Source organism: Cajanus cajan, chromosome 10, assembly GCF_000230855.2.
Source record: "Cajanus cajan strain Asha chromosome 10, NIPB_CcT2T_4, whole genome shotgun sequence".
In the NCBI taxonomy this organism is placed as follows: Eukaryota; Viridiplantae; Streptophyta; class Magnoliopsida; order Fabales; family Fabaceae; genus Cajanus; species Cajanus cajan.
Window position 1 is genome coordinate 5,467,438 of NC_138526.1, and position 25,536 is coordinate 5,492,973.

The 25,536-nt window shown below is 42.1% G+C and overlaps 1 protein-coding gene across 1 annotated transcript in view; it reads left to right on the forward strand.

The window, feature by feature from the left end:
• Positions 1–23,313, forward strand: part of LOC145952284 (uncharacterized) — a 32,927-nt gene extending 9,614 nt beyond the window's left edge. Inside the window, exons 3-8 of the mRNA XM_083064622.1 lie at positions 21,111–21,222; positions 21,394–21,708; positions 21,946–21,997; positions 22,367–22,878; positions 22,936–23,130; positions 23,221–23,313. Coding sequence (XP_082920748.1) covers positions 21,111–21,222; positions 21,394–21,708; positions 21,946–21,997; positions 22,367–22,878; positions 22,936–23,130; positions 23,221–23,313 — 1,279 coding nt within the window. The remainder of the gene's footprint in view (positions 1–21,110; positions 21,223–21,393; positions 21,709–21,945; positions 21,998–22,366; positions 22,879–22,935; positions 23,131–23,220) is intronic.
• The last annotated feature ends 2,223 nt before the right edge of the window (positions 23,314–25,536 follow it).

Consider the following 25,536-nt stretch of genomic DNA (forward strand, 5'->3'; position numbering starts at 1 on the left):
TGAATATGCACTTTTCTGCAGGAGACCCCTACCTCGTGATTCGCTCGTGACTGTTCGTGGATGAGTGAATTGTTTGTGTAAATGCTTATGTGAAATTGTTTGTGCATTAATAAATAACCTCGTGATAAGGTCTAAAGAATAATCCCCATGCATGAAAAAAACATGACATAAGAGGAAAGACCATGTGTGAAAATATAATAAAAGTGAGGAGCATGTGCATCATTACCAATAAAGATATCATGCATCCTCATAAATCATGCATTCTAGGTTCACCAATACCTCTTGACATGAGTAAAAGAGACCCATAATTATCGAGTTTCTCCGTTGAGGAGAGATCATAAGTCAAGGAGGGTGATAACACTCTGTTTTAAAAAGGCAGCGCCTTAAAAATGGAGGGTTATCAAGCTCATGTCAAGAGCGTATTCATGAATAAACTAATTAGATTAAAACATTCATTTTAGAAAGTGGCTGGTCATCTCTCTGTCCTCACACGCGCAAAGAAGATCAAGAAAATGGAAGCATTGGAGGAGCAAAACAAAAAGCTCACAACCGAGCTTTCACAACTTAAAGACCAAATGGCGCAAATGATGGAACTCATGCGTCATCACAACATCCATGGATCTCATCACAGTGATCATGGGTCCCATCATGAGGGAGAGGAGGAAGAGCATGAAAAAGATCCTCCACACGCTGTACCCCTTGGGGCTGGAATTATGATTAAAGAGCCCGAGGTTTCAAAAGAACAATTCCACGCCCTAGAGGATCGGTTGAGGGCTATGGAGGGGCATGATTTTGATGTCAAAGATGCCGCCGACATGTGCTTAGTAAGGGATATTCAATTCCCTCCCAAATTTAAAGTGCCAGATTTCCCGAGATACGTGGGATCGACTTGCCCCAAGAGTCATCTCACCATGTACTGTCGAAAGATGGCTGCATATGCCACAAACGAAAAGCTCTTGATCCACTGCTTCCAAGAGAGCTTGGCTGATACCGCGCTCAACTGGTATATGCAGCTAGATGGAAATCAAGTATGTACATGGAGGCAGTTGGCCGACGCCTTTCTCAAGCGCTACAAATACAACATCGACCTAACACCTGATAGGTCAGATCTTCAAGCCTTGAGTAAGAAAAATGATGAATCTTTCAAGGCGTACGCCCAACGATGGAGGGAGTTGGCGGCACAGATAGAGCCCCCGCTGTCAGATAAGGAGATGGTGTCCTTATTCATCAACTCGTTGACTGGTCCCTATTACGATAAAATGATAGGGAACACAACGACACTCTTCTCGGACATCATCACCATTGGGGAGAGAGTGGAACAAGGACTTAAAAGTGGGAAGCTGGCTAAGCCTTCCCAATCATATGAAGCTAAGAAGGTCTTCGGGAAGAAGAAAGAGGGAGAAGTCAATGCTATAACCATACCCTCGGCTACTTCCACTTCGAAGTCGGGAAGATCGCAATTCACCCCTGTGAAGAAGTTTGATAAACTTCCGACCACTTATAGCGATCTCCTGCCGAAGCTAGTAGAAGCCAAACTTCTAGCTCATGTTCCACCAAGGAAGATCGACCCACCTTACCCCGATTGGTACAAGCCACAAGACAAATGTTTATACCATTCGGGGGCACCAGGGCATTCAACAGAGAAATGCCTAGCTCTCAAATACAAGGTCCAAAACCTTATTGATGCCGGGTGGGTCACCTTCGATTCGACAGCGCCCGACGTGAGCAAGAATCCTCTGCCAAAGCAGGAGTAGAGAGAAGAACAAGCCACGATAGGGCCCCTTCATATTTCTCTTTTAGGGACTCATGATCAGTACCCGAGATCATGAGAACCTTTTCATGTAAATAAGGGTTTTTGTACAGTTTTAATACATATCAATAAAGAGGCATTTTTCACATTATTCTCTTTTTTGTTCTTTTCTCTCTTTCCTCATTAACATTAATAATTCTAAACCTAAACAGAACCAATAAAATAATTATGTCTGTAATTGTTCGCTCTGACCGGGATCCGAAGGTGAAAGGGTTGAGTTGGACAGTGATGAGGAGACCATTTCTCCGGATCTGCAAAGATTGCTAGATTAAGAAGCTCGTCAAGAGAAATTGGAGACTGTGAATTTGGGGCATGGCCGAGAGATAAAAGAGGTCAATATTGGGACCCATATCAGTGATGAAATAAGGACACATGTTTCCACTATGATTATAATAAAATCATTCTTTCTCATTGCTTCTTTTCTTGCTTATAATAAAATTCTAAACCACATTTTTTAACCCTGTTTGAATAAACATGAATGAGGTTAAAATCATCTTAATAATAATAAACCCACATCATTTTTATGTGGAAGTGTGTGTGACAACTTGGAGCACCTTCCCTTGGCCTCAATAAGTGCCATCATGGATAAAGAAATCCTAAAGATAATAAGCTCGGCAGGAAACCCAAAAAGGGGACCGCGCAAAAATAAGAGCAAAAGACCCGCTAGGAATCCCACGAAAGGGTGACCTAGGCAAAAGTTAGGGTTACAAAAATAAACAAAAACAAAGGTTCGCTAAAACGCCACAAAAGGGTGTTTTAGGCAAAAATAAGGACAATCAAAAAACAAAATAAATCCATGATGGTACCACGAACCGAATTCAAGAAAGGTTCAAGGGAAGCTATCCAAGTTGTCGAATCACAACACGACTTTTTTAACTTCATAAGTGTTTAATCAAGCAAGCCTAAACACATAAGCCTACCTTGGCCATCCATTCTTACAAAAACCATTTTTGAAAAATAATCCCCTCTAAAACACAAACTTCAAAACAAAAATATCTTTCCCTTCTTTTCTCTCTTGTCCCAAAAGATTTTAGAATAATCTAGTGGAAGCATGGAGAAATAAATCATCACTGATAATGGATCTAATCTGAACAACAAAATGGTGGAAGAACTGTGCCAAGAATTCAAGATCCAACACCACAACTCTTCCCCATATCGGCCAAAGATGAATGGGGCAGTCGAGGCAACCAATAAGAACATCAAAAAATAGTGCAAAAGACGGTTGTCTCATTTAAAGACTGACACGAGATGTTACCCTTCGCTCCTCATGGCTATAGGACTTCAGTACGTCCATTTACAGGAGCTACTCCATTCTCACTCGTTTATGGGGTGGAGGCAGTTCTACCCATCGAAGTCGAGATATTCTATCTAAGGGTAATCATGGAAACAAAACTTTCCGAGGCAGAATGGGTTCAAAGCCAATATGACCAGTTGAACCCTATCAAAAAGAAACGGCTGAACGCCATATGCCATGGTCAAGCCTATCAGAGGAAGATCAAAAAGGCTTTTGACAAGAAAGTCCACCCTCGAGTCTACCATGAGGGAGAGTTGGTAATGAAGAAATTACTACCAACTCAAAAAGGGCAAAATCGGAAAGTGTGCCCCAAATCACGGAGGACCATACGTGGTAAAACGAGCCTTCTCAGGAGAAGCATTGATTCTCACAAACATGGACGGCGAAGAACTTCGATACCCAGTCAACATTGACGTGGTAAAGAAGTACTATGCTTGAAGACGTTGCTTGCATAGGCCTGCTAGGATGAAAACCCAAAAAAGGCGTCCTAGGCAAAAGTTAGGGCAAAATAAAAAGCCCGCCAGTACAAGGGTACTAGGCAAAACAACGGCAAAATTATCCCCGCTAGGATACGTCCTAGGCAAAAGTTAGGGGCAAAAGAATAAGATGTAAAAGCAAAGCAAGCAACGATCGTTTGAATCGAAAACCGAAAGGCGGTTCAAGCGATTATCTTCTAGAAGCAAGCGTCTTGCAGCATCTACACTCCTGGCTCAGGCCGAAGCAATTAGGGGAACGTAAAGAGCAACAATTACAGATATAATTGTTAAGCCCAATGTATATAGCCTACCCTGGCCAGCCATTCTTCAGAAATTTCCTTCTGTATATCTTTCTGTAAAAACACTTGTGAATATCAATAAAAATATCCATTTGTTTCTTTTCTTTCTTAACCATGTGATTATGCCTCTGAATTGGTTTTTCATAAAAATTGTACGAAATTCCATTAATAATCGGTCAATAAAAGAAAATTGGAGGGGTTCCTGTAAAATCCATAATCTCCTGCATAAAGGCTCACAAAAATACTCCCTCGCGTCAATGACAGAAAGTCCTCCAAGAAGAAGAGGATAGGGAGAGCCACTCACTTTTCTAAATAAATGAACAAAAATAAAAAATTGTATTGCATTTGTGCATCACACACACATTAGTTGCACATTCAAAGACTTTATCATGAGGCAACTGCATAAAATAGAAAAATAGAAAATTGCTTGTGTATGACAGCAGCAAGCAAAATACAAAGATTCAGAAAATCAACAGCATCATACAGAATAATTGAGCCTGGAGAGGCTTGCCGAAAGAATACTCTCAAAATAACTGAGCCTGGAGAGGCTTGCCGAAATAATACTCTCTCAGAATAATTGAGCCTGGAGAGGCTTGCCGAAAGAATACTATCAGAATAATTAAGCCTGGAGAGGCTTGCCGAAAGAATACTCTCAGAATAATTGAGCCTGGAGAGGCTTGCCGAAATAATACTCATACAGAATAATTGAGCCTGGAGAGGCTTGCCGAAACAATACTCCCACAGAATAATTGAGCCTGGAGAGGCTTGTCGAAATAATACTCCTTCAGAATAACTGAGCCTGGAGAGGCTTGCCGAAATAATACTCTCTCATAATAACTGAATTTAATTTCTTTAGCACTTTTAATTTCTGTACAGCAAAAGCCAAAAACATAAAAAAGGAAAAATACAGAAAAAGCCAAATCAGAAGAAAAGGCAAAATACAGAAAAAGCCAAAAATAAAAAAGGCAAGGATATAGAAAATCCAACAAACAATTTGTACCGAATAACTAAGCCTGGAGAGGCTTACCAAAATAATACTCCACATCCTCCACAGTATGCAGAATAACTGAGCCTGGAGAGGCTCGCAGAAATAATACTCCCCAGAGGGAACCTCAGCTCAAGCTCACGGAAAAATCCCCAACGAGAGCTATCAAAGCAAAATCGACGCAATCCCCAATGGAAGTGCGATCATCCAAACAGTATATACAAGTCAAAGGACTTAACACTTCCTCAGTGGAAGATAGCTCTCCGACTCAAAGCGCTGAGCGAGGCTAAGCCTGTAGAGGCTTCCTAAAAAATACTCTGGGATACGTAAGATCCCCAAATCCCCAGTCGCCTACTCAAGAGGCATTCCTACAAAAAGAAAAGATCAAAAATTTCAATAAATATTCCCCAAGCGGAATGCGGCACTCAGCCAAACACTGAACATCAAGATAATTCGCCTACTTAGAGGCACTTCTTCAAAAAGAGAAAATCGAAAAGATCAATAATAATTCCCCAAGTGGAATCCGGCTCTTAGCCAAACATCAAGCGTCAAGATGATACGCCTAACAGAAGAGGCTAATCAAAATGAATGACAAAATCCCCCAGCGGATAATAGCCTACACAGAGGCGACAAAAATCAGAAAACCCAAAAGAGATACCCGAATAAGGATAACCGGGATACTCCACCAACGTCCAAAGGACGTCAGCCAATCATAAGGCACTGCTCATCTCAGAAAGAGCATCTTCGTGTCTACACCCCAAGGAAACAGAAATTCCTCAATGGGCGCCAACTACTCAATGGAAAGTTGGGACACAAGAACCTATGAGTAACTGCACATCCCCTAGACGGATCCCTGCGTTATCCAGCCCTCAGTGGCATAAAAATCAAAAATAATCGTTGAAGCAGCATCGTGGACTGTGGAGACAAAATCAACATCCAGAATCCCCAGCGGATAACAGCCTACACAGAGGCAGCAAAAATCAGAAAATCAAAAAGAGATACCCAAATAAGGATAAACCGGGATACTCCACCAACGTCAAAGGACGTCAGCCAAACATAAGGCATTGCTCAAATTCAAAAAGAGCATCTGTGACTACACCCAAAGGAAACAGAAATTCCCCATGGGTACCAACTAAGCAATGCAAGTTGGGGCACAAAAACCTATGAATGACTGCACATCCCCTAGACGGATCCCTGCGTTATCCAGCCCTCAGTGGCACCAAAATCAAAATCAAACCGTCGAAGCAGCATCGTGGACTGTGGAGACAAAACTATCACTAATCCCTGAAGAGGGTAAACACGTATTGCCGAAGTGATCAGAAGACACGGACGCAGACCTTGGAGAGGGCAAAACTCAGTTGCCTAGGTCGTCAAAGACAACCGAAACAAAGTCTGGAGAGACGGTACTCAAACGAAGTCTGGAGAGACGGTACTCAAACAAAGTCTGGAGAGACGGTACTCAAACGAAGTCTGGAGAGACAGTACTCAAACGAGGTCTGGAGAGACGGTACTCAAACAAGGTCTGGAGAGACGGTACTCAAACGAAGTCTGGAGAGACGGTACTCAAACGAAGTCTGGAGAGACAGTACTCAAACGAAGTCTGGAGAGACAGTACTCAAACGAAGTCTGGAGAGACAGTACTCAAACGAAGTCTGGAGAGACGGTACTCAAACGAAGTCTGGAGAGACGGTACTCAAACAAGGTCTGGAGAGACGGTACTCAAACAAAGTCTGGAGAGACGGTACTCAAAGAAAGTCTAGAGAGACGATACTCAAACAAAGTCTGGAGAGACGGTACTCAAACAAAGTCTGGAGAGACGATACTCAAACAAAGTCTGGAGAGACGGTACTCAAACAAGGTCTGGAGAGACGGTACTCAAACAAAGTCTGGAGAGACAGCACTCAAACAAAGTCTGGAGAGACGGTACTCAAAGTCTGGAGAGACAGCACTCAAACAAAGTCTGGAGAGACGGTACTCAAGGTCTGGAGAGACAGTACTCAAGGTCTGGAGAGACAGTACTCAAGGTCTGGAGAGACAATACTCAAGGTCTGGAGAGACAATACTCAGCCATCAGCGTCGTCAGAGGCACGTTGGTGTTAAACTTAGCTACCGAGGTTGTCAGAAGCGCCGAGGTATGCAACAACCTGGAGAGGCTACTCAACAATTTTCCACCGGAAGACGCTACAAGTCAGAAGGTTGGCACATCACCCGGACAATTGGGTCAACTCCTTTACTTGTCAGCCGGTACACCAAAAGACCGTTTGACTAAGTAAAGGGGGGGCAGCTGTAGACCCCTAAAATTGTCCGGGTCGGAAATAAAGCTTGAAGACTCTCGAAGACTGAAGGAAGATCAGCCAGAAGGACTCCTGGAAGGCCCTAGGAGGGTTCTCTGTAGGTCTAGAGGTCTTAGAATAGCTCAAAATAAGGAAGTGGAGGGAATGAAGCCCAATACGGCCGTACTGAACTTAATACGGCCGTATTGAAGCTTCAATACGGCCGCAGTAAACTCAATACGCCGTATTGAAGTTTCAATATAGCCGCAGTGAACTCAATACGGGCGCATTGAAATTTCTGAATTTCAATACGGCCGTATTGAATTCAATACGGCCGTATTGAAGTTCAAAAATTTCAATATGGCCGTATTGATTCTGTAGCCCGTATTGGGCCTGTTCCCTATAAATATGACGTCAATTGGACGTCATTCGACACTTTCACACTCAGTTTTGACTCCCTCCTTGAGTATTCTGGGGTTTTTGAGCAGTGTTCTGCCCTAGAAATCTCTCTGGGAGTCGATCCGACGAAGTTCTGGAATTCCGAGCACTAATCCACGAACCCTCCTTTTGCGAAAACCACTAATCCATGGAGGGTCCCGCTTGGGATTAATATGGATTAGTGAGACTTTTAATAAATAAATTGGATAAGATCGACAAGGTCTCAGTTTGAGAACAAGTCGTTCTAATAATCCAATACATTTTCAAAACTAAAATAAAAGCGAGCTCGACCGTCTTCGCGACCGCCGAGGCCCGTTTGGGCCGGTGGCGACAATTACCAATAAGACATCATGCATCCTCATAAACCATGCATTTTAGGTTCACCAATACCTCTTGACATGAGTAAAAGAGACCCATAATTATCGAGATTCTCCGTTGGGGAGGGATCATAAGTCAAGGAGGGTGGTAACACTCCGTTTTAAAAAGGCAGCGCCTTAAAGATGGAGGGTTATCAAGCTCATGTCAAGTGTGTATTCACTCCATAAATAAAATTAGATTAAACATTCATTTTAGAAAGTGGCTGGTCATCTCTCTGTCCTCACGCGCGCGCAGAAAATCAAGAAAATGGACGCGTTGGAGGAACAAAATAAGAAGCTTACAGCTGAGCTCTCACAGCTCAAGGAGCAAAATGGCGCAAATGATGGAACTCATGCGTCACCACAACATACACGGGGCTGAGCACAGTGACCATGAGTCCCATCATGTTGGAGGAAGAGTGGAACAAGAGCTGAAAAGTGGGAAGCTAGCTAAACCTTCCCAATCATTTAAAGCTAAGAAGACCTTTAGGAAGAAGAAGGAGAGAGGAGTCAATGCCGTAAATATTTCTTCATCTTCTTCCACTTCGAAGTCAGGAAAGTCGCAATACAACCCTGTGAAGAAGTTTGATAAACTTCCGACCACATATAGCGACCTCCTGCCGAAGCTAGTGGAAGCACGTCTCCAAGCTTATGTTCCACCAAAGAAAATGGATCCACCCTACCCCGATTGGTACAATCCACAAGATAAATGTCTATACCATTCGGGGGCACCGGGGCATTCAACGGAGAACTGTAGAGCTCTCAAATATAAGGTCCAAAACCTTATCGATGCTGGGTGGATCACTTTTGATTCAACAGCGCCCGACGTGAGCAAGAATCCTCTGCCGAAGCAGGAGTAGAGAGAAGATCAAGCCACGATAGGGCCCCTTCATATTTCTCTTTTAGGGACTCATGATCAGTACCCGAGATCATGAGAACCTTTTCATGTAAATAAGGGTTTTTGTACAGTTTTAATACATATCAATAAAGAGGCATTTTTCACATATCATTCTCTCTTTTGTTCTTTTCTCTCTTTCCTCATTAACATTAATAATTCTAAACTTAAACAGAACCAATAAAATAATTATGTCTGTAATTGTTCGCTCTGACCGGGATCCGAAAGTTGAGGATGAATGGGTTGAGTTGGACAGTGATGAGGAGGCCATCTCTCCGGATCTGCAAAGACCGCTAGATCAAGAAGCTCGTCTACTCCAACCGTGTCAAGAAAAATTGGAGACTGTGAATTTGGGGCAGGGCCGAGAGATAAAAGAGGTCAACATTGGGACCCATATCAGTGATGAAATAAGGACACATGTTTCCGCTATGATTATGATAAAATCATTCTTTATTCTTTCTCATTGCTTCTTTTCTTGCTTATAATAAAATTCTAAACCACATTATTTTTAACCCTGTTTGAATAAACATGAATGAGGTTAAAATCATCTTAATAACAATAAACCCGCATCATTTTTATGTGGAAGTGTGTGTGACAACTTGGAGCACCTTCCCTTGGCCTCGACAAGTGCCATCATGGATAAAAAGAAATCCTTTAAAATAAAAAAAAAGCTCGGCAGGAAACCCAAAAAGGAGGCTGCGCAAAAATAAGAGCAAAAGACCCGCTAGGAATCCCACGAAAGGGTGACCTAGGCAAAAGTTAGGGTTGCAAAAATGAACAAAAACAAAAGTCCGCTAAAACGCCACAAAAGGGTGTTTTAGGCAAAAATAAGGACAATCAAAAAACAAAAGAAATCCATGATGGTACCATGAGCCGAATTCAAAAAAAAAAAAGAAAGGTTCAAGGGGAGCTATCTAAGTTGTCAAAATCACAACGTCAATAAACAAAGATTTTCTTAACTTCATAAGTGTTTGATCAAACAAGCCTAAACACATAAGCCTACCTTGGCCAACCATTCTTACAAAAACCATTTTTGAAAAATAAATCCCCTCTAAAACACAAACTTCAGAATAAAAGTATCTTTCCCTTCTTTTCTCTCTTGTCCCAAATGATTTTAGAATAATCTAGTGGAAGCATGGAGAAATAAATCATCACTGATAATGGATCTAATCTGAACAACAAAATGGTGGAAGAACTGTGCCAAGAATTCAAGATCCAACACCATAACTCTTCGGCCAAAGATGAATGGGGCAGTCGAGGCAACCAATAAGAACATCAAGAAAATAGTGCAAAAGATGGTTGTCTCATTTAAAGACTGGCACGAGATGTTACCCTTCGCTCCTCATGGCTATAGGACTTCAGTACGTACATCTACAGGAGCTACTCCATTCTCCCTCGTTTATGGGATGGAGGCAGTTCTACCCGTCGAAGTCGAGATACCTTCTCTAAGGGTAATCATGGAAACAAAACTTTCCGAGGTAGAATGGGTTCAAAGCCGATACGACCAGTTGAACCTTATCAAAAAGAAACGGCTGAACGCCATATGCCATGGTCAAGCCTATCAGAGGAAGATCAAAAAGGCTTTTGACAAGAAAGTCCACCCTCGAGTCTACCATGAGGGAGAGTTGGTAATGAAGAAATTGCTACCAACTCAAAAGGACAAAATCGGAAAGTGTGCCCCAAATCACGAAGGACCATACGTGGAAAAACGAGCCTTCTCAGGAGGAGCATTGATCCTCACAGACATGGATGGAAAAGAACTTCGATACCCAGTCAACGCTGACGTGGTAAAGAAGTACTATACTTGAAGACGTTGCTTGCATAGGCCCGCTAGGATGAAAACCCAAAAAGGGCGTCCTATGCAAAAGTTAGGGCAAAATAAAAAGCCCGCCAGTACAAGGGTACTAGGCAAAACAAAGGCGAATTTATCCCCGCTAGGATACGTCCTAGGCAAAAGTTAGGGGCAAAAGAATAAGATGTAAAAACAAAGCAAGCAACGATCACTTGAATCGAAAACCGAAAGGCGGCTCAAGTGATTATCTTCTAGAAGCAAGCGTCTTGCAGCATCTACACTCCTGGCTCAGGCATCTCACCCAAAGCAACTAGGGGAATGTAAAGAGCAACAATTACAGATATAATTGTTAAGCCCAATGTATATAGCCTACCCTGGCCAGCCATTCTTCAGAAATTCCTTCTGTATATCTTTCTGTAAAAACACTTGTGAATATCAATAAAATATCTATTCATTTTCTTTTCTCTCTTGACCATGTGATTATGCCTCTAAAATTGGTATTTCATAAAAATTGTACGAAATTCCTTTAATAATCAGTCAATAAAGAAAATTGGAGGGGTTCCTATAAAATCCGTAATCTCCTGTGAAAAAGGCTCACAAAGATATTCCCTCACGTCGACGACAGAAATTCCTCCAAGAAAAGGAGGATAGGGAGAGCCATCCATTTAAAAAAAAAAAAAAAAAAAAAAAAAAAAAAAGCATTAATAAAATAATCAAACTTGCATTTGTGCATCACACACACATTAGTTGCACATTCAAAGACCTTATCATGAGGCAATTGCATAAAATAGAAAAATAGAAAAATTGCTTGTGTATGACAACAGTCAACAGAAAAGGCCAAAAAAAATGACAAAAAGGCAAAAATACAGAAAAAGCCAAAAAATCGACAAAAAAGGCAAAAATACAGAAAAAGCCAAAAATCAACAAAAAAGGCAAAATACAGAAAACCCAACAAATTGTACAGAATAACTGAGCCTGGAGAGGCTTGCCGAAATAATACTCTCACAGAATAACTGAGCCTGGAGAGGCTTGCCGAAATAATACTCTCTCAGAATAACTGAGCCTGGAGAGGCTCGCCGAAATAATACTCCCTCATCAGAATAGCTGAGCCTGGAGAGGCTTGCCGAAATAATACTCTCACAGAATAACTGAGCCTGGAGAGGCTTGCTGAAATAATACTCTCTCAGAATAACTGAGCCTGGAGAGGCTCGCCGAAATAATACTTTCTCAGAATAATTGAGCCTGGAGAGGCTTGCCGAAACAATACTCCCTCTTAGAATAATTGAGCCTGGAGAGGCTCGCCGAAATAATACTCTCTCAGAATAACTGAGCCTGGAGAGGCTCGCGGAAATAATACTCCCCAGAGAAACCTCAGCTTAAGCTCATGGAACAAATCCCCAGCGAGAGCTATCAAAGCAAGATCGTCAAAATCCCCAATGGAAGCACGATCATCTAAACAGAATATCCGAGTCGAAAGGACTATGACCTCCTCAGTGGAGGATAGCTTTCCAACTCAAGCGATGAGTGAAGCTAAGCCTGAAGAGGCTTTCTAAATAATACTCTGGGATATATAAACTTTAAATCCCCACTCGCCTACTCAGAGGCACCCCTTCAAGAAAAATCACAAAAGACAAATAATCATTCCCCAAGTGGAATCCGGCTCTCAGCCAAACATCAAGCGTCAAGATGATCTGCCTAACAGAAGAGGCTAATCACAACAAAACGACAAAATGCCCCAGTGGATAACAGCCTACGCAGAGGCAACAAAACCGGAAAATCAAAAGAGTCACCCGAATAAGGATAACCGGGATACTCCACCATCGTCGAAAGGACGTTAGCCAATCATAAGGCATCGCTCACATCAGAAAGAGCATCTTCGTGTCTACACCCCAAGGAAACAGAAATTCCTCAATGGGTACCAACTACGCAATGGAAAGTTGGGACACAAGAACCTATGAGTAACTGCACATCCCCTAGACGGATCCCTGCGTTATCCAGCCCTCAGTGGCACAAAAATCAAAAACAATCGTCGAAGCAGCATCGTGGACTGTGGAGACAAACTTATCTCAAAACCCTGGAGAGGGCAAACTCAGCCACCCTGGAGAGGGCAAACTCACCGTGGAGAGGGCAAACTCAGCCACCCTGGAGAGGGCAAACTCACCCTGGAGAGGGCAAACTCACCCTGGAGAGGGCAAACTCACCCTGGAGAGGGCAAACTCACCCTGGAGAGGGCAAACTCACGCTACCAAAGTGATCAGAAGCACTGAGGTATGCACAAGCCTGGAGAGGCGACGACTAATACTCACCCTGGAGAGGGCAAACTCACCCTGGAGAGGGCAAACTCACCCTGGAGAGGGCAAGACTCACGCTACCAAAGTAACTAGAAGCGCGGAGGTATGCACGAGCCTGGAGAGGCGACGACTAATACTCACCCTGGAGAGGGCAAACTCAACCTGGAGAGGCTACTCAACAATTTTCCCACCTGAAGACACTACAAGTCGGAAGGATGGATTATTCCCCGGACAATTGGGTCAACTCCTTTACTTATCAAACGGTACACCAAAAGGCCGTTTGACTAAGTAAAGGGGGGGCAGCTGTAGACCCCTAAAATTGTCCGGGTCGGAAATAAGACTCGAAGACTCTCAAAGATCAAAGGAAAGTCAGCCAGAAGGACTCCCAGAAGACCATAGGATGACTATCTGTAGGTTTAGAGGTCTTAGAGTAGCCAAAAATAAGAAAGTGGGAGGTTTGGAGCTCAATACGGCCTCCTTGGAGTTCAGTACGGCCGTACTGCACATTTTGTACTACAATACGGCCGTACTGAACCCAATACGGCCGTATTGAAGTTTCTGTATTTCAATACGGTCGTACTGAATTCAATACGGCCGTATTGAAGTACAAAAACTCAATACGAGCCGTATTGAACCCAGGGGCCGTACTACGCCTCATCCCTATAAATAGGACGTCATTTGGACGTCATTCCACACTTTTCCACACAGTTTTGACTCCCTCCTTGAGTATTCTAGGGTTTTTGAGCAGTGTTCTGCCCTAGAAATCTCTCTGGGAGTCGATCCGACGATGTTCTGGAATTCCGAGCATTTAGCTTGGAGATTCGAACTTAGTCGGAGGGAAATCTTTTGGATTTCCATAGTCAAAAATTATTTTTAGGAAGGAGCGAGCGAGCTTGTAGAGGGAGGGAGTGCCAAAAAGCCTCCTAGACTTCATTGATATATAAAAAGCACGCTTCAAGAGGTTTCTTTTCTAAAAATCCCTTCTTTTACCGCTTTCTGATTGTTGCATATTTAAATTTATCATCATGTAGATATTTAATTTACAATCGCTTATAATAAATAGGGGTAATTTAGTAATTTTGCGCTATTATTTAATAAATAATTCGTCATAGGGAACCCTAATGGGGCGCTGTGGGGGTGCTAACACCTTCCCCACACGTAACCGACTCCCTTACCCAACTCTGGTTGTAATGGCCAAAGTTGATTTATAAAATCAATTGCCTTAAATCTTTTTCCAATGTTTTGAGTAAAATATTGGTGGCGACTCCAAGAACCCTAATTTTTGCGAAAACCACTAATCCATAGAGGGTGCCGCTTGGGATTAATATGGATTGGTGAATCATTTAATAAAATTGGTAGCTCGACAAGGTCTCAGTTTGAGAATAAGTCGTTCTATCAATCCACCACTTTTCAAAACTTTAAAAAGAGTCCAACCATCGTCGCGATTGCCAAGGTCCGTTTCGGCGGGTTGCGACACATGTATGACGTCAAATTCTGATAACTGTACTTGCCATCGGGCAATCTTCCCAGTGATTATTGGTTTGTCGAACACGTACTTAATTGGATCCATTTTGGAAACCAACCAAGTAGTATGCCTAATCATATACTGCCTGAGCCGTTGTGTTGCCCACGCTAACGCACAGCACGTCTTTTCTAACGGCGTGTAGCGGGTTTCATAGTCGAGAAATTTCTTGCTCAGGTAGTAAATGGCTCGTTCTTTCTTTCCCGTTTCATCTTGTTGTCCTAGCACACCTCCCATGGACTCATCAAGCACGGTTAAGTAGAGGATTAATGGTCTTCCCTCGACAGGTGGCACCAATACTGGTGGATTGGCCAAGCACTGTTTGATCTTATCAAAAGCTTGTTGACAATCCTCATCCCAAGATTCGGAATGATTCTTGCGCAACAGCCTGAATATTGGTTTGCACGTGTCAGTCAACTGTGCGATGAACCTTGCGACATAGTTCACCCTGCCGAGGAATCCTCTTATCTCTTTCTCGGTCTTAGGAGGAGGCATTTCCATTATTGCCTTCACTTTATCGGGGTCCACCTCTATGCCTTTTTTACTGACGATGAACCCGAGAAGCTTACCCGACCGAACTCCGAAAGTACACTTAGCCGGATTTAGCTTAAGCTGATACTTGCGAAGCCGGTTGAATAATTTTCTCAAATATTGGATATGGTCCATTTCGTCCTTCGACTTTGCGATCATGTCGTCCACGTATACTTCGATTTCTTTGTGGATCATGTCGTGGAATAACATCACCATCGCTCGTTGGTAGGTGGCACCTGCATTTTTGAGTCCAAAAGGCATCACCCTGTAGCAGAAAGTGCCCCAGGGTGTAATGAAGGAAGTTTTATCGCGGTCTTCCACATTCATCTTGATTTGGTTGTACCCAGAGTACCCATCCATAAAGGAATAGAGTGTGTTCGTGGCTGTATGATCCACTAGTGTATCGATGTGCGGTAAGGGAAAATCGTCCTTTGGACTGGCACGATTCAGATCCCTGTAGTCAACATAAACTCTAACCTTTCCATTCTTTTTAATGACTGGCACGATGTTAGCCAACCATTCGGGATACTGAGATACAACCAAGAATCCCGCGTCTAATTGCTTTTCTACCTCCTCCTTGATCTTTAAAGACCACTCGGGCTTGATTCGTCGGAGCTTTTGTTTGATGGGTCGAAACCCTTCTTTCAACGGTAACTTGTGCTCGACGATGTTAGAGTCCAAACCGGGCATATCATGATACGACCATGCAAATACGTCCTTATATTCCCTTAACAATTGGATCAATTGCGCCCTTATTTCATCACTGATATGGGTCCCAATGTTGACCTCTTTTATCTCTTGGCCCTGCCCCAAATTCACGGTCTCCAATTTCTCTTGATACGGTTGGAGTAGACGAGCTTCTTGATCTAGCAGTCTTTGCAGATCCGGAGAGATGGTCTCCTCATCACTGTCCAACTCAACCCATTCATCCTCAACTTTCGGATCCCGGTCGGAGCGAACAATCACAGACATAATTGTTTTATCGGTTCTGTTTTTGGTTTAGAATTATTAATGTTAATGAGAGAAAGAGAGAAAAGAATAAATGAGAGAATGATGTGTGAAAAATGCCTCTTTATTGATATGTATAAAAAACTGAACAAAAAACCCTTATTTATATGAAAAGGATCTCATGATCTCGGGTACTGATCATGAGTCCCAAAAAGAAAAGAAAAATGTGGAGGGGCCCTATCGTGGCTTGCTCTTCTCTCTACTCCTGCTTCGGCAGAGGATTCTTGCTCACGTCGGGCGCTGTCGAATCAAAAGTGATCCACCCAACATCGATAAGGTCTTGGACCTTATATTTGAGAGCTCTACAGTTCTCCATTGAATGCCCCGGTGCCCCCGAATGGTATAGACATTTGTCTTGCGGATTGTACCAATCGGGGTAAGGTGGATCAATTTTCCTTGGTGGAATGTAAGCTAGAAGATGAGCTTGCACTAGCTTCGGCAGGAGGTCGCTATATGTGGTCGGAAGTTTATCAAACTTCTTCACAGGGTTGTACTGTGACTTTCCCGACTTCGAAGCGGAGGAAGATGAAGAAATAGTTACCGCGTTGACTCCTCCCTCCTTCTTCTTCCCATAGATCTTGTTAGCTTCAAATGATTGGGAAGGCTTAGCTAGCTTCCCACTTTTCAGCCCTTGTTCCACTCTTTCTCCAACGGTGATGATGTCCGAGAAGAGCGTTGACGAGAGGTTGTCGAAGCCTCTATCAAACACAAATGTAAAATGAGTTTAAACTTGTAGCACAGTAGTGCCCCAAAGTCGTCTCTCGAGGATCAAAGGAAATTCTTTTTATTATATTAGCAGTTTTTTGGAAAAAAAAGGGGGGGGTTTGGAGTTTGATATAATTTTTAGAACAAGAAGTTGAATAATAAACTTAGATGATAAAAACTTCAACTTGTGGATTTTCGTTCTTTGGATTTATCCTTGGTTCAAAATCTTAATCTCAAATAATAATTAATTTCTTGCATTTAAGTTCAATTAGTTAAGCACCAACAAAACTTAAATAGATTCTTTCCAAAGTTCAAGCGAACATCATTTGAGTCCATTAGGTTAGGATCAAGCGTCCAAATTTAATCCCTATTTGGTCTCTAAGTCCAAGAATCCAACAAGCCATCCATTGGAGAATTTAATTAATCAAATCTTGCTTGTCCCAAAGTTAATCAATCAAGCGTCAATTAATTTAGGAGATTCTTCAAATGTTTAAGCAAACATGATTTGAGTTAACAAGGTTAGAATTATTCATTCACATTTAATCCCTAGTTAAACTCTAAGTCCTTGAATCGGCAAACAATTAATGAGTCAATCAATTAAGTCCATGAATGTTCCTTTGTCTTTCTCAAAATTAATGTAAACAAGTGTCACATAATTCTTGGTCTTGCATTCCTTCTTAAGTCCAATGTAAGTAAGCATCACATAGGTCTTAGTTCAAGGAGTTAATGAGAACATCTTATGTAATGAATTTAAGTGATCAATTCAAATTCAATTATATAAGCATAAACAAGATAGAAAGATAAAGGTAAATTCAATTATTAAGAGTTGAGGATACACAAAATTTTCTTCAAACCTCAAAATCCATTAGAACTTATTACCACAAGCTGAATTAGAAACTTAGCTATCCATAAAATTAAAAGACATTATAACATTAAATAACAAGAAAGACTAAGAAGAAATTGAGAAGAAGAAGAAGAAAGGGAGGTAGAAGAACACCCAAGAGTAACTTATTTGAAGGTGTTTGGGACATCTTGCAATGGAGAAATGAAGGCCTATTTATAGCCTTCATACAACACATAAAAACTGTAAAATAATGGGAAAAAGTGTAGACAAAACGAAATGGGATGAGTTGTGTAGGTGGTGGGATGATTTGGTGTTGTTGGTGGGATGAGTTGGATTCCATATTCTTTTCCGCACCGATTATTGACCACCGAATTTGGCCTTCTAGATGATCGAAGTTGCCAACGGCGCCTTCTTCAAAGTTTTAGGTCTTTGTCTCAGCTTTCCAGGGCCACCAAGTTTGCTCCATTTGGATCACCACAGCCCAAGTTATGGCCTGAAAACCGAGACATGTTCATCAGCCCAAAAACAGCAAAATTTAGAATAATAATTCCCAACTATCCAATTAGGCCCAACAACACACATATCTATCTAAATCCTATAATTAGCCATGGATGGAATGTAAAATAGCTAAATTAAAGGAAAAGATACATATCAAATCATGATTTATCAAGCGTTGTCGTGTTCCCTATCATCTTGTCATAATAGGGACCGGTCAACGAGTTTATAAACAGGGACACCGTCTCCTTATCCGACAGCGGGGGCTCTATTTGTGCCGCCAACTCCCTCCATCGTTGGGCGTACGCCTTAAAGGATTCATCACTTTTCTTACTCAAGGCTTGAAGATCGGACCTATCGGGTGTTAGGTCGATGTTATACTTGTAGAGCTTGAGAAATGCGTCGGCCAACTACTTCCATGTAAGCACCTGATTCCCATCCAGCTGCATATACCAGTTGAGTGCGGTGTCAGCCAAGCTCTCTTGGAAGCAATGGATTAAGAGCTTTTCATTAGTGGCATATGCAGCCATCTTTCGGCAATACATGGTGAGATGACTTTTGGGGCAAGTCGATCCCACATACTTTGGGAGATCGGGCACTTTAAATTTGGGAGGGAATTGGATGTCCCTCACTAAGCACATGTCGGCGACATCTTTGATATCAAAATCATGCCCCTCCATAGCCCTCAGCCGGTCCTCGAGAGCGTGGAATTGCTCCTTTGAAATCTCGGGCTCTCTAATTGTAATCCCCGCCCCAAGGGGTACAGCTTGCGGAGGCTCTTGCTCTTGCTCCTCCTCATGATGGGATTCATGGTCACTGTGTTGAGCCCCGTGTATGTTTTGGTGACGCATGAGTTCCATCATTTGCGCCATTTGCTCCTTGAGCTGTGAGAGCTCGGCTGTAAGCTTCCTATTTTGTTCCTCCAACGCGTCCATCTTCTTGAGTTTCTGCGCGCGCGTGAGGACAGAGAGATGACCAGCCACTTTCTAAAATGAATGCTTAATCTAATTAGTTTATTTATGGAATGAATACACTCTTGACATGAGCTTGATAACCTTCCATCTTTAAGGTGCTACCCATTTAAGACGGAGGTTTACCACCCTCCTTGACTTATGATCTCTCCCCTAACGGAGAATCTCAATAGTCATGGGTCTCTTTCACTCATGTCAAGGGGTATTGGTGAGCCTAAAATGAATGGTTATGAGGATGCATGATGTCTTATTGGTAATGATGCACATGCTCCTCACTTTCATTATATTTTCACACGTGGTCTTTCCTCTCATGTCATGACATTTTTCATGCATGGGGGTTATTCTTAGACCTCATCACGAGGTTTATTATTAATGCACAAACAATGTCACATAGACCTATACACAAACAATTCACTCATCCACGAACAGTCACGAGCGAATCACGAGGTAGGGGTATCCTGCAGACAAGTGCATATTCAAGGAGGTTCTAACTGTTCTCACCGGTCTAAGGCCCCCAAGGTGCCCCTATTATAGGGACCCAATCCCTTTCGTCGTAAGTCGATGGAAAGCTCCAACGCACTGTCGGACTTGAGTTCATGGTTTTCACCTTGAGTGATGCTTTCCGACAACGGTCTACGGGCACCTATAGACCCATTCGACAACAGGCCGTACTAGCATCCACTCCCTATGGCTTTCCACTCATGCCCCCGGGTATAGAGGGAACTGTTGTGTGCAAAGGTTCGTGTGCAGTTTATATTTCAAACAATTGTGAAAATTTAAACACCCAACAATTATTAAAGCCAATTAGGTAAAACATATTATCATACAAGCGAGGGGTAATGAAGTAATTTTAAACTATCATTTTAGAAATAATCCATCACTAAATGGGACTGACTCTCGAGGCTTCCCCAGTGGAGTCGCCATCTGTCGCCACCCGCCGAAACAGACATTGGCATTCGCGACGATGGTTGGACTCTTTTTTTAGTTTTGAAAAATGATGGATTGTTAGAACGACTTATTCTCAAACTGAGACCTCATCGAACTAACAATTTTGTTAAATGATTCTCACCAATCCGTGTTAATCCCAAACGGGACCCTCCATGGATTAGTGGTTTTCGCAAAAAGGGGTTCTTGGAGTCGCCACCAATGTTTTACTCAAAACATTGGAAAAAGACATAAGGCAATTGATTTTCGCAAATCAACTTTGGCCATTACAACCAGAGTTGGGTAAGGGAGTCGATTACGTGTGGGGAAGGTGTTAGCACCCCACAACGCCCCTTTCGGGTTCCCTATGACGGATTATTTCATAAATAATAGCGTAAAATTACTAAACTACCCCTATTTATTAGAACGATTATAAGTAAACTATCTACATGATGAAAGCTTTAAACGTGCAATGCAACAATCAAAAAGCGATAAATGAAAGCAGTAAAAGAAAGGTTTTGGAAAGAAACCTTCGAAGCGGGCTTTTATATATTCAAAAAGGAGTTAGGAGGCTTTTTGGCGCTCCTTCCCACTACACGTTCGCTTGCTCCTTTCCCTAAAAATAAATATTAACTATGGAAATCAAAGAGATTTCCCTTCGACTTGTTCGAGTCTCAAGCTAAAGGCTCGTGAACTCAAGAACTTAGTCGGATCAGCTCTCGGAGAGATTTCTAGGGCAGAGAATAGCTCAAAAACCCAAGAATACTCAGCCAGAGGGTGGAGAAATGCTCCAAATGTGTGGAAGGACGAGCCAATGACGTCCTATTTATAGGATTGAGGCGCAGTACGGCCTAAGGAGTCAATACGGCCCGTACTTAGTTTTTGAACTACAGTACGGCCGTACTGAATTCAGTACGGCCGTATTGATTTCATTATGGCCGTATTGTAGTTCAAATGGCTCAGTACGGCCGTACTGAACCTCTAGGAGGGCGTATTGAGCTCCAATCCTCACACACCCTTATTCTAAGCTACTCTAAGACTTCTAGACCTACAAAGAATCATCCTAGGGTCTTCCAGGAGTCCTTCCGGCTGACTTTCCTTCGGTCTTCGAGAGTCTTTGAGTCTTATTTCCGACCCGGACAATTTTAGGGGTCTACACTCATCATGCTAAGAAGCATTCATTTTCATCTGATTTGTATAGCTATCTTCCATGCATTGAGTCTGAGTCTGAGTCTGAGTCTGAATCTGAATATCAATCTGAATGCGAAACTGATTATGAGGCATCTGAATTTGAATTTGACACTTTGGGTGCTGTACCTCTTGCTCTTGATTTTATACAGTCAGAATGCACTAACCATTTTGCAGGAAGTACAAAAGAATCTGACTTGCAGGTTGAGGTACAGGCTGCGGAACCCCTTCTCCCTTCTTTGGTTCCTTCTGATGTTCAACCAGCACCCACACCAGAGTTGAAGCCTCTTCCACAGAACCTCAAGTATGCTTACTTGGAGGATGGTGAGAGATTCCCTGTGATCATATCCACATCCCTTGATGCTGATCAAGAAGAGAGGTTGTTGCATGTGCTTTGGAAGCACAAGAAGGCAATTGGTTGGACCCTGGCAGACATTCCTGGCATTATCCCATCCACATGCATGCACAGGATATTATTGGAGGATGGAGCTAAACCAGTGAGACAGCCTCAGAGGAGACTTAACCCAGTGATTTTGGAAGTTGTGAAGAAAGAGGTCGTCACCAAGCTTTTGCAGGCTGGGATCATCTATCCCATTTCAGATAGTCAGTGGGTGAGTCCGGTCCAGGTGGTCCCCAAGAAGACAGGCCTCACTGTTGTGAAAAATGAGAGGGATGAGCTCATACCCACCAGAGTCCAAAATAGTTGGAGGGTTTGTATTGACTACCGGAGGCTCAACCAAGCAACAAGGAAGGATCATTTTCCTCTGCCCTTCATTGATCAGACGCTTGAGCGTCTGGCAGGGAAATCCCACTACTATTTTCTTGATGGGTTCTCTAGTTATTTTCAGATTCATATTACTCCTGAGGATCAGGAAAAGACCACATTCACCTGCCCTTTTGGTACTTTTGCCTATAGGAGGATGCCTTTTGCCCTATGCAATGCCCCTGGCACATTCCAGCGGTGCATGCTCAGTATTTTTAGTGATTTTCTTGAAAATTGCATAGAGGTGTTTATGGATGATTTTACTGTTTATGGATCCTCTTTTGATGCATGTTTGGATAGTTTGGACAGAGTTTTGAATAGATGCATTGAGACTAACCTTGTTCTTAATTTTGAGAAATGTCATTTTATGGTAGAGTAGGGCATAGTTTTAGGGCATATCATTTCTATTCGGGGCATTCAGGTTGACCCTGCAAAGATATCTGTCATTGCACAATTGCCTTACCCCTCTTGCGTGCGAGAGGTGCGATCTTTTCTTGGCCATGCAGGTTTCTGCAGGCGTTTCATTAAGGACTTCAGGAAGAAGGCCCTTCCACTATCCAGCTTGCTTCATAAGGATATTGAATTTGATTTTGATGACAGGTGTAAGGAGGCGTTTGATTGCCTCAAGAGAGCCTTGACCACCACTCCTATCATTCAGGCACCAGACTGGACAGTTCCCTTTGAGCTGATGTGTGATGCTTCAAATTATGCACTAGGGGCTGTCTTAGCACAGAGGGTTGACAAATCACCTAGGGTGATATACTACGCTTCCAGGACATTGGATGCTGCTCAAGCAAATTACACAACCACGGAAAAGGAACTTTTAGCTATTATTTTTGCACTTGATAAATTTCGATCATATTTGCTTGGTTCTCGTGTCGTTATTTTTACAGATCATGCAGCTCTAAAGTACCTGTTGAAGAAAGCTGACTCAAAGCCTAGGCTAATCAGATGGATTCTCTGGCTTCAAGAGTTTGACTTAGACATCCGTGACAGGAGCGGAGCACAAAACTTGGTGGTAGACCATCTCAGCAGGATTGAGAAAGCTGAGGATGAGGACACTTTGCCTATTTAGGATGATTTTCCTGATGAACACTTGTTAACAGTTTCTGTTCCTTCGTCCACCCCTTGGTTTGCGAACATTGTCAATTATTTAGTTGCTTCTGTTTTTCCTCCTTTAGCATCTAGAGCTCAGATTGATAAACTTAAGAGTGATGCTAAACATTATGTTTGGGATGACCCCTATTTGTGGAATTTTTGCAGTGATCAGGTAATCAGGAGATGCTTGCCGGACCATGAGATTGACTTTGTCCTGTAGTTCTGTCATTCTTCTGCATTTGGTGGTCATCTTGGCATTCAGAGGACAGCTCGCAAGGTGCTTGACTGTGGTTTTTACTGGCCCACCATCTTCAAGGATGCGTGGAAGATTTGCAGCACTTGTGAGCAGTTTTAGAGAGCAGTAGGATCCCTTACATGGAGACAACAGATGCCTCAACAGCCCATTCTATTCTGTGAGGTGTTTGATGTTTGGGGTATTGATTTCATGGGTCCCTTTCCTGTTTCTTTTGGTTTTTCCTACATTCTCCTAGCTGTTGATTATGTTTCAAAATGGGTGGAAGCCAAAGCCACCAGAACTAATGATGCTCGGGTTGTTGTGGATTTTGTCAGATCTAACATATTCTGCAGGTTTGGAGTAGCCAGAGCTATTGTTAGTGATCAGGGCACCCATTTTTGTAACAGATCCATGCAGGCTTTGCTCAAGAAGTATGGGGTAGTGCATAGAATTTCTACACCCTACCACCCTTAGTGATGGAAGAGCATGGGCTAAAGGCCCAACCACTAGAGCTATGGCCAGGAGATTACTTGAAGATTTGACTACTTCAGAGCTTAGTGGGCCCAATGGGCTTGGTGGGCCTAGGGTGCTTCTCACTTGGGCCTTCATTGATTAAACACCATGTTTTATTGCATTACTTAGTATAGGAAGTTACTTTGATGTTTGGTCTTGTATTTTGACCATAGAATAGGGTTTTTGTATTTGGGCTTATTTTTGGACTTCTTGAGCTTTGGGCTTTTGATACCCAATATTAGGCTCATTCTTCTTCTTGTAATTTTTCCTATTCATTGTATTTTCTTGACCATTGTATTTAGGTCATTAGATTAGGGTTTAAGGAGGATTTGTAGTCTAATTGGATTAGGTTAAACTAGGTTTAATTTAGGATGCATTTAAGTTACATTTTGAGTCACATGTTTGACACCACCTTGGCTGAACATGTGTGACTCAAAATTAACCCTAAATGCATACTAAATCAAAGCCAAATGCACCTAGCTCTAAGTGTGACCAGTCACCACATGTAAGCTAAGTTTTGAATTCAAATTTTTGAAATTTGAACTCAAAACTTGGCGCCACATGTGAGGCTTTCACATTAGGCTTTCACAAAGAGAGAATATTTTCCACACAAGGTGTAAAATTCTTGATAATGCTTGTTCTCTCATTGTGGATAGTGGGTCTTGTTACAATTGTTGTAGTACAAGGTTGGTGGAGAAGCTTGGTCTTACTATTATTCCCCATCCGAAACCATATCAACTTCATTGGATTAATAAAGATGGGGATATCAATGTTGATAAACAAGTGAAAGTCAAGTTCTCTATTGGTAACTATGAAGATCAAGTGGTTTGTGACATAGTTCCAATGGAGGCTTGCCATATTTTGTTGGGAAGGCCATGGCAATTTGACAAGAAAACCATGCACAATGGCCTTACCAATGAAATCACTTTCACTCATAAAGAGAAGAAATTTGTACTTCATCCTTTGTCTCCTTCACAAGTGATAGAGGATCAAGTACAAATGAAAAAGAAAAGAGAAGAAGAAAAAAAAAACTTAATTAAAAAAAAAAAGAGAAAAAGCATAAAGCTTCAAAGAAGAAGGAAGAGAAATCTTTTTCTATAGAAGGAATTCAACAAGAAACTTTAAAACAAACCCTAATTGTTGAAAAACCTTCTTACCTTCTTCTTTGTAGAGGTGTGCTTAAGTGTTATAATTTAAGCATTGAGCTTAGTTCTTTACCTCCTCAAGTTTCTCATTTATTAAAAGAATTTGATGATGTATTCCCTAGTGATGGTCCAAAGGGCCTTCCTCCTTTTAGGGGTATAGAACATCAAATTGATTTTGTGCCTGGGGCTAGTCTACCCAATAGACCAACCTATAGGACAAATCCTCAAGAAACTAAGGAGATAGAGAACCAAGTCCAAGAACTTTTGGATAAGGGGTGGGTGCAAAAAAGTTTGAGTCCCTGTACTGTGCCTGTATTGTTAGTGCCCAAGAAAGATGGAAAATGGAGAATGTGTTGTGATTGTAGGGCCATTAACAATATCACAATCAAGTACAGGCACCCAATCCCTAGACTTGATGATATGCTTGATGAATTACATGGTGCTTCTATATTTTCTAAAATTGATTTAAAAGTGGTTATCACCAAATAAGAATTAAAAAGGGTGATGAGTGGAAAACTGCTTTTAAGACCAAATTTGGATTGTATGAGTGGCTAGTTATGCCTTTTGGTTTAACTAATGCACCAAGTACATTCATGAGGCTTATGAATCATGTCTTAAGAGAGTGTATAGGAAAATTGGTTGTTGTTTATTTTGATGACATCTTAATCTATAGTAGGTCTCAAGA